This window comes from Sinocyclocheilus grahami, unplaced genomic scaffold (assembly GCF_001515645.1).
Source record: "Sinocyclocheilus grahami isolate Dianchi unplaced genomic scaffold, SAMN03320097.WGS_v1.1 scaffold39.1, whole genome shotgun sequence".
NCBI classification, from domain to species: Eukaryota; Metazoa; Chordata; class Actinopteri; order Cypriniformes; family Cyprinidae; genus Sinocyclocheilus; species Sinocyclocheilus grahami.
In genome coordinates, this window is record NW_015505218.1 from 3,142,511 (window position 1) to 3,161,740 (window position 19,230).

A 19,230-nucleotide genomic window follows, 5' to 3' on the forward strand; every position below is an offset into this window, starting at 1 on the left:
AACCCAAATATTCAGATGTGTGCAGCACATTTTATGGAGGACTGTTTCCTGATCCTGGTAGAGTAGACTACAATGCCGGCTGTTCTGACTCACGGACTGTAAGTACATTTATTATATTTAAAGAATTTGCCACTGACGATTCAAACGCGAGTTTTTCAAAGCAGTGTAGAGTAGCACTGGTTGTTTGTCATTTCTCTAATCACAAAAGCAGACATGGTTTTATGTTACGCTCCGGCCAGACAGGGCATCACAGTATGGTGAGGGGCGTAACATTTCCGTCACACGCTTGAGATATTTGGCCAATCACAACGCACTGGATAGCTGGCCAATCACAGCACACTTCGCTTCTCAGAATGATGAGCTTTGTTCAAATCGACGCGTTTCTGAAAGACGAGGCATAGCGGAGAAACAATTATGTACAGTATGTGGAAAATAATGTGTTTTTTTAACCTTAAACCGCATAAACACATTTCATTACACCAAATACACAAAATAATGTTCTTTTTAGCAGCATCCTATGACCCCTTTAAGTACTGTAACGAAGTATTATTACTTTGTTACATTACACCACTGCATATCTGCTCGTTTCCCTGTGGTTTGCTGTTTGTTGCTGAATCAAAATGACTATACATTTGGACTGGCCTCTCTGAACACTGCTTTTAAAACCACTGCATGGTTGCTGGGGGTCTTTTTTTCCATCTCTATCAGCTTGCAACATATATAATTTATGTTATAATTTATGCACATTTCTAACTAGGTATTGGCTCAGGCACACATAGCTTGTTTAGGACATTAGTTGAATTAACCAACGGGTATGACACCCAGGTAGACATTACTAAGCCACTAATTAAACAATTGGGGATTTGCTAACCCGGATACTCATAAGTCAAGTCACTAGACTTTATTTATCTGATCAAGCAACCCGGGGCTTGTACCATGAAGGTGACTGAACAAAAACCCAACCAATCCAAACCGGCTTTGTTGGTACCATGACGCTGATCATCAACTTTCTATGTCAACTCAGGTTTTGATCCTGAGTTTATGGAGAGGATGCACATTAAAGTGTGACATCAGTAGTGAACAGCCAATCAGATGCCTTGAAACTGTGATTCTCTTCTCACAAGACAGTCAGTGTGATTTACTGCTAAAGATTAAATGATCGAAAAATAAGAAGAATTTAAAGGGTTAGTTCACCCCAAAATTAAAATTCTGTCATTAATTACTCACCCTCATGTCGTTCCAAACCCGTAAGACCTTCGTTCATCTTCAGAACACAAATTAAGATATTTTTGATGAAATCGGTGAGCTCTCTGACCCTCCCATAGATGTTCCCAGGTCTAGAATCATAGTAAGGACATCGGTAAAAAAGTCCATTTGACATCAGTGGCTTAACTTCAAATTTGCGAAGCTACGAGAATACTTTTTGTGCGCAAAGAAGAAAAAACAAACTTTATTCAACAATTCTGCTCCCCCGATTTACCGTCTTTTTTTTTCTTGTTTCCAGCCAAAATATCTAAACAATTTTTACTTGTCTAGAAAATCCTTCTTGATTTAAGAATGTTTAGATATTTTGGCTGGAAACAAGGCAAAAAAATCTAAGTAAGAAAAGCATTTTTTGCAGTGGTTTAGGTACTAATATGTACCTTTAAGGTACCAATATGGACTGGTACAAAAGTGTCCCTTATGAAACCGCCCCAGTGACAGCTTTTGTACCTTTTTTTCTGAGAGTGTAGCTTTATATTTATATTTATAGGGCCAAGCACACAGAACATGAAAATTCACATAGTTTCATAAAAATAGAGCCATTAGTCATTTTTAATGTCATGTTTATTTGAAAGAAAAAAAAACCTTTTTCCAGGAAAATACATGCAAATGACATTGAATTTGCATTTCTTATCCTTCTCAGTATCTAAATATCCTTCATTTGTGTTAAAGCCCTGATTATATTTAAACAAAAAATTATACATCTTTACTTTGAATATAAGCAAAACGGCCCACAAGTGATAATTTTTCACATTATTTAACATTTATTTCAGAACTCAGGAGTTCAGTATCTTCTGGACAACATCTACGGAGGCTTTAATGAAAATAGCGTTGTCTCTGATATAGTTCCTTTTCCTCATCTCCTCATGGGAGAGGAACTTTGGGTAGCCGAAGCCCAGCATGCTCTCATCCAGACAACCCCCACGAACACTTCCCAGAGCTCCAGGCCGTGGCCTCTGGAAGTTCTTCCAGGTGGGATCTGGGGTGAAGGTCTCTGTGATGTGCTGAGGTTTAGTGAGCGCCGGGTCGCTCTGATCCAAGAGCGAGAAGGAAACGCGGTAAGGGAAAGGCCACTCCAACAGCCCATCGTACTCTCCTGGCAGAATGCGAATGTAGATTGACAGGTGAGAGCCCTCGCCACTACCGTTCCCATGGGGAAAGGCGGACACTTGTAGACGGTAGCCATAGTTATGGGAATAGAAGGCGGGACTAAATAACTCCAAACTCCCAGAAGTCCTGATCTTAGCTTCCTGTAGCCGTTGACTGAAGTCTGTGAGCTTCCAGAGCAGCGTGCCATCTCGACTTCCAGAGAGTTCCTCCACCGCTCGCCGGAGTTCCCTGAGCTCCAGCCTCTGGCGATTCACCAGTCCACCGAGAAGAGAGAGGTGGGTGTGTGTGGCCTCCTCAAGGTGTCGCCCCACTGCAGTCTTAGGGCACTATAAGTGGAACAGATAGAGAGATGTCATGACAGAAGAGGTCATGATACATGATGCATTCTGATATTCATGTCCTACTTTAAAAAAAATATTGGGTTTTTTTTGGTTACTTTTTTTCTCTATTGAATGCAACGATGCTCGCCCACTTTTTCAGTGGCCTTGGTTCCAGAAACAATTTTTCAGTCATTTTTCCCACAGGAATATTTTAAAAGGCTTTGTTAACAAGCCATGAACCAAATCAACCATATATGAGATGATTCACAATACTTTTTACATTTGAAAATCAGACAAAAGATAAAGGTACAAACTGTGTACTTGATGGCTTTAATGAGAGAAAGAACTGCAAGAATACAAGATATGGAAAAAACGAATGTGATTTTTACTTCTGGAACCCAGCTGTTGCACGATATAGTATTTTTTCCTCTTTGTTTTGTTCTACGGAAAAAAAAAAAACTTTTCAAGGCAACACATTAGAAAAAAAAATTGCTTGCTAGTTATCAATTACCATTTTTCTTTCATTTATACTAATTTTGCATGAAGTCTGAATGATAATATGTACACTAAATATGCAAATATAACTGTATTTAACATATAATTATGTGTATATATATGCATATTTGTTGATTTCACATGCAAGTTACTGTACCATACAATTTAAACTGCCGTACCAAACATAGCCACTAGGTGCCACTACCAGAAATCATGACATACAAACTAGCTTACAATGTGACAGAATATCAGTGTGATATGTTATCTGTTTATAGTTAATAATACAATTACAAAAATGTTTTACAAAGAAAAAATTATTAAATATATAAATATAGCTATTAAAAATTGCTCCAATTATTACTTTAAGAATTGTTTTATATTTTATATATATATACTTTTTATAGTTGTTAGTGTTTTATTTTTAACTATTTTTAACTTGGTTCGATACACTATACCGATCTCATGATACAATATTCTGGCGATACTTTAAAAAATCTAAATATAGTTAAAATGGGATTTAAAAAAAAAATTACTTCTAAGACATATGATAACCAGTTAATAAAATGTATAGGGCAATGGTGATACCAGAACAGAAATATTTATTATTCTATTCAGTAATGTATTAAATAATGTATTTGACTTTTAATCTATTAATAATAATTAATAAACATGGAAACTCAAATGTGTGACCATTTGGGTTTACCATTTTTGATGTGCCATTACCATATTTGATGTTAAATTAAATTAGTCAAAATTTCATTTTGGTTGAACTATATATAATATATATTGTCAACATCCACAATACACATTCCTGCATTTTTGTATTGAGATATATTGTTACACCCCTACAAAATAGTACTGAATTTAAATTTATCGGTTATCGCAGATAGTTATCGGTAGTAGATCATACCCTATGTTTGCAGCCAGCCTCCTTAAACGGGCAAAGCACCATCGCAGTGCTGCATCCTTCCTTTACATGTGCCATTAAAGTCTCTCGAGTGATTCCTGCTGTGCCGCATCTGTTAGGGCACTGCATAGGGAAGCATGGACACTGCTGCTGATGATGCTGTGAACATAAAACACCTATGAATACACTCCCTTTACCATAAAATGAATAAATACATAAATGTAAGATGGCAGCACATAGTCCACTGACCTGAATAGTGTCATAGAGGAACTCTTTTTTGCAGTATCTGCAGGGCAGTTTGCGTTTGGGACACTCGGACACAGAGTGCTGGGCCAAGAGTCTCCGCACCATACGAGCCCCACATTTATTCTCACAGTACACACTCTCTTCTGGACAAACACCCTGGTGCTTCTAAATGAGGACAGAGAGGAAGATCAAATATTAAACATGCTTGCATGTGTCAGAGCTGTGGTGCAGTGTTGAAATTAGATTCAGTGTGGTTTGTGCTATTGAAACCAATTGCTAAATTACAAATATTACCAAACTTAAGTGATGTGTTTGTATTATAAAGTATCAGAAGACTTGTGATAATAACAAAACAACAACAAAGAACTGCATGTGTCCGACCTCATATGCCTCCCCAGTGAACTCGTCACCGCAGTGGTCACAGTGCAGTTTTCTCTTCACGCAGTCATGCTGCAGGTGCTCCGGCAGATCACGTCGCAGCAGCTTCACAGAGCAGCGGTTTGGACATGACACCACGTTAAACTCACACACGGACAAATGGGCCTGGAGGAGCAGCGAGAGATCCAGTGTGAGAGTGAGATTAGGGTGTTTAATGTTTTTGAAAGATGTTCACCAAGACTGCATTTACAGTACTTGATCTGGGCCCATATTCACAAAACATCTTAAGGCTAAAAGTAGCTCATAACCCGCCGATTTAGGAGAAAATCTTAAAGTGCCCCTATTATGCCATTTTTACGGTTACTAATATTGTTTTGGGAGTCTCCTACAATAGGATTACATGCATGCAAGGTCAAAAAACGCTTTCGTTTTCTCAAAATATGCATTTAATATCAGCTCACTTTCCAGCGATTCTCAAACGATTCGTTCGAAGCAGTTCAAGGATTCAGTCTCTCTAAACCCCTCCCTAATATTGTTTTGGGAGTCTCCTACAATAGGATTACATGCATGCAAGGTCAAAAAACGCTTCTCAAAATATGCATTTAATATCACCTCACTTTCCAGCGATTCTCAAACGATTCGTTCGAAGCAGTTCAAAGATTCAGTCTCTCTAAACCCCTCCTTTCCGTGAGCCTGCTCTGCTCTGATTGGTCAGATGGCCTAGTCTCTGTTGTGATTGGTCTACGGCGTACAGCGCGTGTCGGAAACGATACGCCTATTTCAATAGTTCTGTATTTTGAACGCTCTATAGAAAATATAAACATCTATTATTTATCATACTTACAGGTTGTGATTCAGTGGAGCAGCTGGTCCAAATAAACAGGACACTGATCCATCTTTCAACAGCAAGTGTTTTGTGAATCCCGCGTTGAACTCCCGAGATTAGAGAAGCAGTCATCAGTAGAGTGATGTGTTTGTGGGCGGGGTCAAGTTGTTCGCGGTCGGCCAACGTAGAACATAGGCGTGCATTATGCAAATGTATTACCCCGTGACGTGTAGCCGTCACGGAAGTGGGATTCGAATTACTAACGACTCGTTTCAGCTGTTCAGAGTCGATTCTTTAATTTGGGAGACAATTACTTTATTTACCCTACATTTTTGCTCTAAGAATTTTTCACAAAGCGTTTTAGAGCTAAAACTAGCTCAACCCTGCCCTTATTCTTAGCTTAAAGGGATAGTTCACCCAAAAATGAAAATTCTGTCATTAATTACTCACCCTCGTGTTGTTCCAAACCCATAAGACCTTCGTTCATCTTCGGAACACAATTTAAGATATTTTTGATGAAATCTGAGGGCTCTCTGACCCTCCCATAGACAGCAAGGTAACTACCACGTTCAAGGTCCAGAAAAGTACCAAGATGATCGACAAAGTAGTCTGTGTGACATCAGTGGTTCAACTGTAAAGTTACGAAGCTACGAGAATAGTTTTTTGCGCAAAGAAAACAAAAATAATCATGATACTGTTGTGAACGCGCGTCCACAAGTGATGCAGTAGAGACGAAAATGTGGAATAAAAGCATTATTTTAGTTTTCTTTGCACAAAAAAGTATTCTCGTAGCTTCGTAACTTTACAGTTGAACCACTGATGTCACACAGACTACTTTGTCGATCATCTTGGTACTTTTCTGGACCTTGAACGTGGTAGTTACCTTGCTGTCTATGGGAGGGTCAGAGAGCACTCATATTTCATCAAAAATATCTTAAATTGTGTTCCGAAGATGAACGAAGGTCTTACGGGTTTCGAACAACACGAGGGTGAGTAATTAATGACAGAATTTTCATTTTTGATTGAACTAACCCTTTAAGACGTCTCTCTATTCCTTAGTAAAATTTGTCTCAGTAGCTTTGTGAATAGGTTTTAAGAGAACACTCTTAGCTAAAAACTTTTACTGTTCTTTAGGAGAACTCTTAGTGGTAAGATAAAATGTTTTGTGAATACGGGCCCAGAAATACAGTGAAAACAATAATACTGGTGAAATATTATTGCAATTCATTTTTCGCCCCAGTTGAATATTAAAATGTTCCTGCGATGGCAAATCTGAATTTTCAGCAGCCATTATTCTAGCCACATGTCATATGATTCTTCAGAAATCATTCTAATATGCAGATTTGGTGTTTGGTGTATGTTGGAAACAGCTTTTTCCAAGATTCTTTAGTGAATAGAAAGTTCAAAAGAACAGCATTTAAATAAAACAAAAATGTTTTATTACATTTTAAATAACTTTACTGTCACTTTTGATCATTTAATGTGTCCTTGCTCAATAAAAGAAAAAAAAACGTAATAATCTTAAACATTTTAACGGTAGTCTATATTGTTGTTTTTTGTACATACTGTAGTGTACTCATACATTTGTACATACAATAGCCTACTAACATATGGACAGCATCTAAAATGCAAACACTTTTAAGAGACTTCAGGAGCCATAAACAAATGTATTCAATCCTACAAAGATGCATGTAGAAATATGTACAAATACGACTGAGATTTGTGTTTGTGTGTCATTTGTTCACCTGCAGGAGCTTGTTCTGTGCAGTCCAGCGGCAGCCCTCCTCGCTGTGGATGCAGCGGATGGGCAGGGAAAGAATCTGCTGTTCCAGCTCCACATCTGGAAAAATCTGCGTGGTCAGAATGACAAATTTAAGAGATTTATTAGAGTAGAACGTATAAGAACAGTTGAAAAGCATGGAAGTTAAAACATGAAACATGAGCCAGGTTGCTATTGTTCAGTACAGCTGTGATTACTAGCAAAATTGGGCACGAGATATTGCTTTTATACAATTCAACAAACAAGATATCAAAAATCAGTAACTTATATTTATCCATTTATATATTAACCTATTTAACAGTAATTTATCCTGGGTTAGGTTAGGGTTAGGGAAAATTAGTTCTGACCTTTAAAGTTTACTTGATGTGTGTTAACAGAGCATTAAACTGGGGAACATATAGGACCCTTTTTATGTGTAAATCTGGGAAACATACTGTAGGACCTTGTGAACATAGGTATGCTTCCACTGCCACCAGTCTCTACTTCTTATCTTCATTCAGAGATGGTGTGTAGGACATAATGGCAGCATAGGCAACCCCAGTTGCAGCAGCATTGCTGTAACATTTTAATGTTCATCACAGCGCTGAATAACCATCCAATAATACATAGAAATAAAGTAGATTAAAACTATTTGTGCTCATAATTTGTGCTGTGCATTGGGGTTTGTGAAGAATGGTGGGGAAAAACACATTTCTTAGCAAACAATCATAAGAATGAAAATTGCATGTAAATAGGAGCGAAGAGGTTTGCTTGTGTCATCTTACTGCGATTAAGTCTTTACTTTGATAATTGGAAATAATTGCATTATTGGTGCACATGTAAGCATAGTCAATGACTCACTCGTGTTACTAGTGGCGTAACAAACATTGAAAATGTCATTGTTGTTGGACTGTGTATCAGCACTCTTGCAAACACTGCTTAGCCAATCAAATTTGAGCAAAGAAACTAACTGTTGTAGGCAAGTTTAATATATTCAGGACTGGCCTGTGTAAGAATTAAAAATAAGAAAAATGTCTATGTTTGGTTTAAGGTTAAGCATGCATTTTTGGGATGTTCTATTGCAGTGATTCTCAGCTGCGGTCCTGGGGACCCAGTGCTATGCACATTTTGTATATCTCTCTTATCTGACTGGCTACATCCAAAAGCTGAAATATACAGAGGTAGGAAGTCAAAAAGGCACCGAATCCAGTGATCACATCACATCCAGTCTGCTGAGATACCTTCACTTGATTGATTTTTGAAGGCAGCATGGCATGTATCATTCACTGCCTATGATTTCCCACTGTCCTGTGTGTTCAGTTCTATTACAGTTGAGCTAAAAAAGAAGAAGATGGCAGCTAAATGTTGCAGTTGGTGGTCAGTTTGTGTGTAAACCCTGTTGATAAAACCAGCATATGCTGGTTAGGTATGTTTTGAAGCATGGCTGCTGGTTTGAGCTGGTTTAAGCTGGTCTTTAGCTGGTCCTAAGCTGGTACTAAGCAAATATAGCTCCTGCTCAGGACCATCTTAGGACCAGCACATGACCAGCTTAAACCAGCTCAAACCAGCAGCCATGCTTCAAAACATACTTGACAAGCATAAGCTTGTCATTTCAACAGGAAATGCATGTTTTTGACCAACCTTTCCCAATTTTGATGTAATTTCTAGCGAGAAATTAGTATTGTGGCAATTAAATATTCACTTAGTTATCACCAAAGCTCTATTCTGTTACAGCTCACTAAACTATTACGCTGCATCAATAACCTGTCCGAAATCAGTTTTGGGAGTTACTTGGGCAAACACTGCCTGCAAAATCATTGCCTGATAGGGCAGCGATGCAAAAAATCAGCTGCCTAAGATTTTTTGTGCTGGCACTAAATTCAGTTAATGGATCTCTTTCCTAACAACTGCTTTTCTTCCACAACTGGAGTTGAGAACCATTGTTCTATTGTATAATTTAACTTAATTTAATTATTTAATTATTATACAATAATTTATTACATCAAGGCAAGGCAAGGCAAGGCAAGTTTATTTGTATAGCACAATCTGCTTCCAAACAGTTAAGCACCCTTTTGAAAAAATATGTGGGAAGTGTGTCAAGATAGCATGTTGACGATTTAAGGTGCTGTACTATTTCTTCCAAAATTTTGCTATCAATTTCTTCAAAAGCAGACATAGTATCTTCTTTTTGATATTGTGGTCGAACATGTCTAACCTCTGCATAACTTGGGGATGTGCTAATCGCCTTCCTGATATTATTGATCTTCTCAGAAAAGAAGGAAGCAAACTCATTGCATTTGTTGTCGGAGAGCATTTCACTGGCAATCTGATTTGGGGGGTTTGTCTCTCAACAGTAGCAAAAAGAGTGCGAGTGTTGTTTAAGTTACTGTTTATAAGGTTTGAGAAGAATGAACATCAGGACAATGATCGTCCTTTGGATGAAATCAGAAGACATTTGAAACTGTTGTGTTATGAGGGTGCACTTACTTTGGCATAATCCAGCGGCAGGTGGTCTTCTGGGCACTTGAACACACCTTCACTATTAAAATTTAGCAGAGAAAAAAAATGTGACAAAGTCAGATTCCTGAAAGTTAATGATTCACATACATTCTGAAAGCTATGTTGTATACTTTGGGAAAGAATCACCATGGTAAATGAGTTGTTTAATATGTGTTCAAATTACAATGTCAACAAATAAAAGCTGGTTGTCTATTACTAGAGCATTTTTTAAGATGAAGAATTTACGTATTTTTGCTCTCCTACATAACGGAAAGTGACACTTACACATGAATGTGTTAGAATTTCATTTGCATTCATTTTACATTATACAGTATGTAGTGGGTTGAAAAGCAGTTCACAACTGCCACCGATTGATGCCTCCATGTTATAAAGCCTAAATGAATCACAGCCGAACTGATTTGACAGGAACCTCAGAATCACCTCCCACACCACAAACTGACAAAGTGCCTTCAGGAGAATATGAGTGAATCATCCATCTGGCACGGTGACGCCCCCCAGCATACATTATATTGGGAAGCAGTGCGACCAACACAACACATATTAATAGAGCTGTGATCTTTCCATTACGTGTGACACAGAAGCACATCGTCATTTCAAAATCCTACAGGGAATTTTCCCAAAAGTCCCGCAGGAAGCTTCACAAGAAGATGCAAGATGAGATCGCGACATGCAAGTGGATTTTGAATGCATTTTTCGAAATAAAAATGTTTTAAAATAACTTTGATTCTTTTTTGTTTCGATAAATAGTTTTATTTTTTTCCGTCAGTTGGTCATGTCTTATCTTGTCTAGATCTATGAATTAGTCAGAACTGCAAATGAGGCCCTTGAAAAAGTTGCACATCATGCCCTTCAGGGCAGATACATGTTATATCATGTTAAAATCACAAATCATGTGTGAACTATTGTATGTTTCTAACAATATTACTTTAAGGTGACCGAGAGAGCATATGTACTGTATCCTTCTTGCTCTTAATACTTGCTAATGGTTACATTTTAAATCACTGCATACATTGCCTTACAGCAATCCAATCCACAGATTTACATGTGAATTAGTCATTCATTTAAATTAATAGTCTATTTAAAAAACGCATGTGTTAGTCTGTCAATCATTATGATAACATCCACAGGATAACACAGGGCAATGAATGTAATTGTTTCACTCATTACACCTGTGAGCAACACAACTCTGTGTTATGACTATGGGACTGAGAAGACAAGGCATGGAATGCTAAGAATGGGTCATAACCCAAAACTGTGCAGTTGAGCAATACTACCAAATAAACTGACTCACTGCATACTTTCTTTTCACATTAATTCCTTTAGGCTGTTTTTAAATCACAACACTTCTATAGGAACAATCATAGGAATTCTGTAGTATTTTGATTATGTTATTATCTTTTAAAATGTAAAAGAGAAAAGCATGTTATTTTATGCAAACATTACGATGTCAAATCTATAGAGACAGAAAGCACTACTCTGTAGCCCGAGACATTTTGTGTCACTCTGACATCTTGCTTGGCCTGTTTGGCATTTGTTTATTACCACTCTGTCATAGAAGCAATTCTTTTTAAGCGATACTTTCCACATAGACAATGACCAAAGCTATTAAATTATTTAAAAATAAATAAAAAAAATGTAATGGTGAATACACCTCTTCTATGATTAAAATGTTTTCAATTTTTGAACTAAAATGATCTATGTGATCTGTTTAAAGATTGAATTTTTAAAAATGAAACTCAGATATGTTACCTCTGTAAACCCTTAAGACTGTGCGTCAGCAAGTCCTCCTCAGCCCTACCCCCAATATGCGTAATACATTTCTGTTATAATTTTTTTTTAAATTAGGTTTGTTCGATTTTAGATGGAATAACCCTGAGAAATCGTCATGATGTTCATGATTCAATAATATACAGTAGATATATAATTTATACTAATGTTCAAATATTTTGAGTCATTAAGGTTTATACATTTTTTTTGTCTCTTAAATGTTTATTAATGTTTATGTCTCTAATGTTGATTTATTTTTTCATAAATAAAGAACAGCAATATTGTGAAATATTATTTTCTATTTATAAATATTTCTAATATGTAAAGGGACCTCAGATGATGCCAACCCTGAAACAACATACAGAACTACCACATTTTGCTATAAGTTTGATTGCATCATATAATAACTGCTGTTAATAGTGTTCATCGTCTGTTTTATTACATCTTAAATTGATTTTTCCGTACATTTCTGCCATATGTACATTAACTGACAGTCACCACTGATAAGCTACCACTAAATATTGTAGAAACTTAATTTGCTGTAAAGTTGCTTTGCAACTATTTGTATGGTGAAAAGCACTGTACAAATAAACTTGAATTGAATTCATATATTTTAAAACTTTCATGTGACAACAAAGCTGAATTTTCAGTGACACACGACTCGTCAGAAATCATTCTAGCATGCTGGAATGAACATCAGGACAATGATCGTCCTTTGGATGAAATCAGAAGACATTTGAAACTGTTGTGTTATGAGGGTGCACTTACTTTGGCATAATCCAGCGGCAGGTGGTCTTCTGGGCACTTGAACACACCTTCACTATTAAAATTTAGCAGAGAAAAAAAATGTGACAAAGTCAGATTCCTGAAAGTTAATGATTCACATACATTCTGAAAGCTATGTTGTATACTTTGGGAAAGAATCACCATGGTAAATGAGTTGTTTAATATGTGTTCAAATTACAATGTCAACAAATAAAAGCTGGTTGTCTATTACTAGAGCATTTTTTAAGATGAAGAATTTACGTATTTTTGCTCTCCTACATAACGGAAAGTGACACTTACACATGAATGTGTTAGAATTTCATTTGCATTCATTTTACATTATACAGTATGTAGTGGGTTGAAAAGCAGTTCACAACTGCCACCGATTGATGCCTCCATGTTATAAAGCCTAAATGAATCACAGCCGAACTGATTTGACAGGAACCTCAGAATCACCTCCCACACCACAAACTGACAAAGTGCCTTCAGGAGAATATGAGTGAATCATCCATCTGGCACGGTGACGCCCCCCAGCATACATTATATTGGGAAGCAGTGCGACCAACACAACACATATTAATAGAGCTGTGATCTTTCCATTACGTGTGACACAGAAGCACATCGTCATTTCAAAATCCTACAGGGAATTTTCCCAAAAGTCCCGCAGGAAGCTTCACAAGAAGATGCAAGATGAGATCGCGACATGCAAGTGGATTTTGAATGCATTTTTCGAAATAAAAATGTTTTAAAATAACTTTGATTCTTTTTTGTTTCGATAAATAGTTTTATTTTTTTCCGTCAGTTGGTCATGTCTTATCTTGTCTAGATCTATGAATTAGTCAGAACTGCAAATGAGGCCCTTGAAAAAGTTGCACATCATGCCCTTCAGGGCAGATACATGTTATATCATGTTAAAATCACAAATCATGTGTGAACTATTGTATGTTTCTAACAATATTACTTTAAGGTGACCGAGAGAGCATATGTACTGTATCCTTCTTGCTCTTAATACTTGCTAATGGTTACATTTTAAATCACTGCATACATTGCCTTACAGCAATCCAATCCACAGATTTACATGTGAATTAGTCATTCATTTAAATTAATAGTCTATTTAAAAAACGCATGTGTTAGTCTGTCAATCATTATGATAACATCCACAGGATAACACAGGGCAATGAATGTAATTGTTTCACTCATTACACCTGTGAGCAACACAACTCTGTGTTATGACTATGGGACTGAGAAGACAAGGCATGGAATGCTAAGAATGGGTCATAACCCAAAACTGTGCAGTTGAGCAATACTACCAAATAAACTGACTCACTGCATACTTTCTTTTCACATTAATTCCTTTAGGCTGTTTTTAAATCACAACACTTCTATAGGAACAATCATAGGAATTCTGTAGTATTTTGATTATGTTATTATCTTTTAAAATGTAAAAGAGAAAAGCATGTTATTTTATGCAAACATTACGATGTCAAATCTATAGAGACAGAAAGCACTACTCTGTAGCCCGAGACATTTTGTGTCACTCTGACATCTTGCTTGGCCTGTTTGGCATTTGTTTATTACCACTCTGTCATAGAAGCAATTCTTTTTAAGCGATACTTTCCACATAGACAATGACCAAAGCTATTAAATTATTTAAAAATAAATAAAAAAAATGTAATGGTGAATACACCTCTTCTATGATTAAAATGTTTTCAATTTTTGAACTAAAATGATCTATGTGATCTGTTTAAAGATTGAATTTTTAAAAATGAAACTCAGATATGTTACCTCTGTAAACCCTTAAGACTGTGCGTCAGCAAGTCCTCCTCAGCCCTACCCCCAATATGCGTAATACATTTCTGTTATAATTTTTTTTTAAATTAGGTTTGTTAGATTTTAGATGGAATAACCCTGAGAAATCGTCATGATGTTCATGATTCAATAATATACAGTAGATATATAATTTATACTAATGTTCAAATATTTTGAGTCATTAAGGTTTATAAAATTTTTTTGTCTCTTAAATGTTTATTAATGTTTATGTCTGTTATTTTTTCATAAATAAAGAACAGCAATATTGTGAAATATTATTTTCTATTTATAAATATTTCTAATATGTAAAGGGACCTCAGATGATGCCAACCCTGAAACAACATACAGAACTACCACATTTTGCTATAAGTTTGATTGCATCATATAATAACTGCTGTTAATAGTGTTCATCGTCTGTTTTATTACATCTTAAATTGATTTTTCCGTACATTTCTGCCATATGTACATTAACTGACAGTCACCACTGATAAGCTACCACTAAATATTGTAGAAACTTAATTTGCTGTAAAGTTGCTTTGCAACTATTTGTATGGTGAAAAGCGCTATACAAATAAACTTGAATTGAATTCATATATTTTAAAACTTTCATGTGACAACAAAGCTGAATTTTCAGTGACACACGACTTGTCAGAAATCATTCTAGCATGCTGATTTGCTTCTCAAAAAACGTATCAATGCTGAAAGCAGAGCTGATTAATACTGTTGTCCTTGCTGAATAAAAATATATCTTTTTTAATGTAGTACATACTTAGAAAAATGTTTGGAAAATTCTTAGTTTATAACTCACCTGAACAATTTACACCTAACACTCAAGTATTAAATATGTAAGAAATATATTGTGCTGCATGCTATGTTTACACCTCTTGACATTTTGAAATATTCATGTTAATATGAAATAATTGTGTTTTAATGTTTCTTTTATCTCTTTTACTTTCATAATTTGTCCCAGATATAATGTGTGTTTTTTTCATGTCACGTTAAGAACTACGGTGTGAAAGTTAAAAATTCACCTGGCAAAAATATGAAAATAAACCACCTCGCTTTGATCATTCAGACATAGAGGTTATGAACCAGCTTTACCTGAGGTACTCCTGCAGGCAGGTGTCGCAGAATCTGTGTCCGCAGGTGGACATCTGCACGGGGTCCCGCATCGGCTTTTCACACAGAGGACAATAAAAGCTCCTCCTCGGTCTCTCCAGAAACTTTAAATCTAACCCTGGCATAATACCTTTGTGTCTATCAACATCAGACTGCACACTCATAAACTGCTGGAATCAAACTTTACAAAGAATCTTAATGCAAAGAAGAAGAACCACTATTAGTAGGTTAATCGCTCGTTTATCGAACCAACACTAAACACCAATCGATCTCTCATGACACTTCCGTCTTTAGCAAGGTACAGCACAGGGAAATCTTACTCATTCCAACTGTACCTCTGCACTCAAAGCCAAAGAGGAGGAGCCACAGCCGCCCACTTATAATATTGCATATGGGCAGTGTTAGTTTACGATCATCAAGATTTAAATCAGTTTTCATTCATATTTTGAATTAGGTTTTATTTTGAAGTGTTCATTTTTAAGAAAGCGTAAAATGTAGATATTTGATGATTTTGTCCATTTTTATTTGTTAATTGTTTTATTTGTTTATTACAGAAGAGGATTAGTACAATACGAAGTTTCATTTCAGTTTTAATTATTTTAGTACATCAAATTATTAGTATTATTATAATTGACTGTCTGTACAGTTTATATTATTGGGTTGGCTTGAGAAAGCTAACGTTACTCGTCCTAGACCTAGCTCTTCAGACTGATCTGACTCCTGTTGCTATCTATCTATCTATCTATCTATCTATCTATCTATCTATCTATCTATCCTAGCGATATGCTAATCATGCTAGAAACGTACTAACAATATGCTAGTAGCATGCTAATCATGCTAGCAACATGCTATTCATGTTAGAAACATGCTAGTAACTTGCTAATCATGATCGCAACATGCTAGTTACTTGCTAATCAAGTTAACAACATATTAGTAACATGCTAATCATGCTAGCAACAGGCTATTCATGTTAGAAACATTCTAGTAACTTGCTAATCATGCTATTAACATGCTAGTTACTTGTTAATCATGCTAGCAACATGCTAGTGACAGGCTAATCATGCTAGAAACATGCTATCAACCTGTTAATCATGCTACAAACATGCTAGCGACATGCTATTAACTTACTAGTCATGCTAGCAACATGCATGAATTATAACATGCATGGTAATCATAATGCTAGCAAACATGTTAATCATGGTAGAAACATGCTAGCAACATGATAATCATGCTAGAAGCATGATAGTCACTTGTTAATAATGTTAACAACATGCTAGTTACTTGCTAATCAAGTTAACAACATATTAGTAACATGCTAATCATGCTAGCAACAGGGTATTCATGTTAGAAACATTCTAGTAACTTGCTAATCATGCTAGCAACATGCTAGTGACAGGCTAATCATGCTAGAAACATGCTATCAACCTGTTAATCATGCTACAAACATGCTAGCGACATGCTATTAACTTACTAGTCAGGCTAGCAACATGCATGAATTATAACATGCATGGTAATCATAATGCTAGCAAACATGTTAATCATGGTAGAAACATGCTAGCAACATGCTAATCATGCTAGAAGCATGATAGTCACTTGTTAATAATGTTAACAACATGCTAGTTACTTGCTAATCATGTTAACAAACATGCTAGTAACTTGCTAATCATGCTAGAAACATGCTTGTTACTTTGCTAATCATCCTAGCAAACATGCTAGTAACTTGTTAATCATGCTACCAACATGTTAGTAACTTGCTAATCATGCTAGAGACATGCTAGTTACTTGTTAATCATCCTAGCGACATGCTAGTAACTTGCTAATCATGCTACCAACATGCTAGTAACTTGTTAATCATGATAGCAAAATGTTAGTTACTTGCTAATCTTCCTAGCGACATGTTAGTAACTTGTTAATCATGCTACCAACATGCTAGTAACTTTCTAATCATGATAGCAACATGCTAGTTACTTGTTAATCATGCTATCAACATGCTAGTAACTTGCTAATCATGCTATCAACATGCTAATCATGATAGCAACATGCTAGTCCCTTGCTAATAATGTTAACAACAGAGTAATCACTTACTAATCATGCTAATTACATGCTAGTTACTTCTTAATCATGCCAGCAATATGCTAGTAACAGGCTAATCATGCTAAAAACATGCTAGAAACATGTTATCAACATCTATCTAATCTATCTAAATTTTCTAACTTCAGACTTTTACAACTGCTTTAAAATTTCAGGCTAGGCCAGGGCTGTCCAAACTCGGTCCTGGAGGGCCGGTGTCCTGCAGAGTTTAGCTCCAACCCTAATTAAACACACCTGAACCAGCTAATCAAGGTCTTACTAGGCATAGAAACTTCCAGTCAGGTGTGTTGAGGCAAGTTGGAGCTAAACTCTGCAGGACACCGGCACCTCCAGGACCGAGTTTGGACAGCCCTGGGCTAGGCTTTCTCAAGCCAACCTAAAGTTTGTCTTGACAAACTTTTTTATCTAGTTTTTATTGTGGTTTTAGTTATTTTAGTGCATCAAGTTAATCTAAATGAAAATAAGAAATATTGCCAACTAGCTGATTTTTATTTATAGGCTATAATTACTTGATATTTTATTTTAATTCATGATTATTTAAAATAACAAACATGTTTTTATGGTCTATAACCCTGAATATTTAGTCAAAATTTAAGTAGAATTTAAACAATGATGAATACATGTATTTAGTGTCTCTTTCCTCCTCCCCATCCACCTGTTTTACATTGATAGCATAGCACCCTCTGTGTAAATGTTGAAATTTGATACTGCTACACCTCCCAATGGCTCTCACAATTCAAAAGGTATGAAAAACGTGCCTGAGACGTATTCATTTACCACATTTGCTGTTGATTTGCTGTTGACATGTATTTAGTGTCTCTTTCCTCCTCCCCATCCACCTGTTTTACATTGATATAGCACCCTCTGTGTAAATGTTGAAATTTGATACTGCTACACCTCCCAATGGCTCTCACAATTCAGAAGGTATGAAAAACGTGCCTGAGACGTATTTATTTACCACATTTGCTGTTGATTTGCTGTTTATTTTTACATTGCATCATAAGTACCGATTCTCGTCTTACTAGAGTGTGTAAATGTAGATATTTTAGACGGTTTCATCGAAACAGGTTTCAAGCTGTAGAACCAGTTTTACTTCCTCGTTCCACAAAGGAATATTCAGGTTGACCTTAGACTCCTTGTATCAGCAGTAAAAAGCACAGAGCTTGTTCAGCACAGCTGCGTTAAACTCCATGCTTCTTACTGTTTGGAGCATGCGTTAATGCTCAGCTATTGCGACTCAAATAACCCTTCTATTATGTGATGAGTAACTGAAAAGGGCTTTTGTTTGCTTTTAAAAATTATTCATTTCAGTTAATGTGTCAGTGTGCCGAAGAAAAGCAGTGCATTTATTTGGTGTCAACCACGAGAAGGAGTACACGTAAGCTTTTGTGTATTTGTGTAGGAGGGCAACAAAGAGCCAGATAACGAAAAGAATAATAAAACTAGAAAAAGAAGTTATAACAAACATGACAAACATTCTTCCACCTACTGTACAGTCAGTGAGATGCCAGAAGCTACACAATTAAAACAGAAAAACCACATGCAGCTGTGTAAAAACAAGTTTATTGTTGCATTAAAAATGATTTCTGTATGTCATAAAAGTCTATGGAATTATTATAAGACACATACAGTATGTTAGGACTACTGGAAATGTGGAAACACATGCATAGATCCTTCAGATAAACAGCATACAAATTTCTGCATATATAGACTGAAATGTTGTCATGTGTATTGTAGGAATATTTGCAGAAACATATTACATATATTGTAGTTGGTCTGCTTTTTTCACCATCATTTTGGCACTCACACTGTTGTATGGCAGACCCCATTCACTTGCATTGTATGAAAAAAGGGC

General features: G+C 36.2%; 1 protein-coding gene across 1 annotated transcript; it reads right to left on the bottom strand.

Moving 5' to 3' along the window:
• Positions 1-1,819: 1,819 nt before the first annotated feature.
• On the bottom strand, positions 1,820-15,571 carry LOC107581928 (TNF receptor-associated factor 4-like). The gene is made up of 7 exons (XM_016267620.1): positions 15,267-15,571; positions 12,360-12,411; positions 7,291-7,395; positions 4,723-4,884; positions 4,345-4,506; positions 4,099-4,254; positions 1,820-2,699 (listed from the first exon to the last, which is right to left on the bottom strand). The coding sequence occupies exons 1-7, from the start codon at positions 15,446-15,448 to the stop codon at positions 2,040-2,042; spliced, it is 1,479 nt and encodes a 492-aa protein (XP_016123106.1). The 5' UTR covers positions 15,449-15,571; the 3' UTR covers positions 1,820-2,039.
• Between the last annotated feature and the right edge of the window lie 3,659 nt (positions 15,572-19,230).

What these genes read in the sequence shown, in the direction of transcription:
- LOC107581928 (XM_016267620.1), bottom strand. Translation starts at nt 15,448, where the DNA reads ATGAGTGTGCAGTCTGATGTTGATAGACACAAAGGTATTATGCCAGGG. An exon ending in TGCCTGCAGGAGTACCTCAG is followed by an intron (nt 12,412 to 15,266) that starts GTAAAGCTGGTT and finishes AAATTTTAATAG; the next exon opens with TGAAGGTGTGTTCAAGTGCC. An exon ending in AGGCTGGCTGCAAACATAGG is followed by an intron (nt 2,700 to 4,098) that starts GTATGATCTACT and finishes TTCCACTTATAG; the next exon opens with TGCCCTAAGACTGCAGTGGG.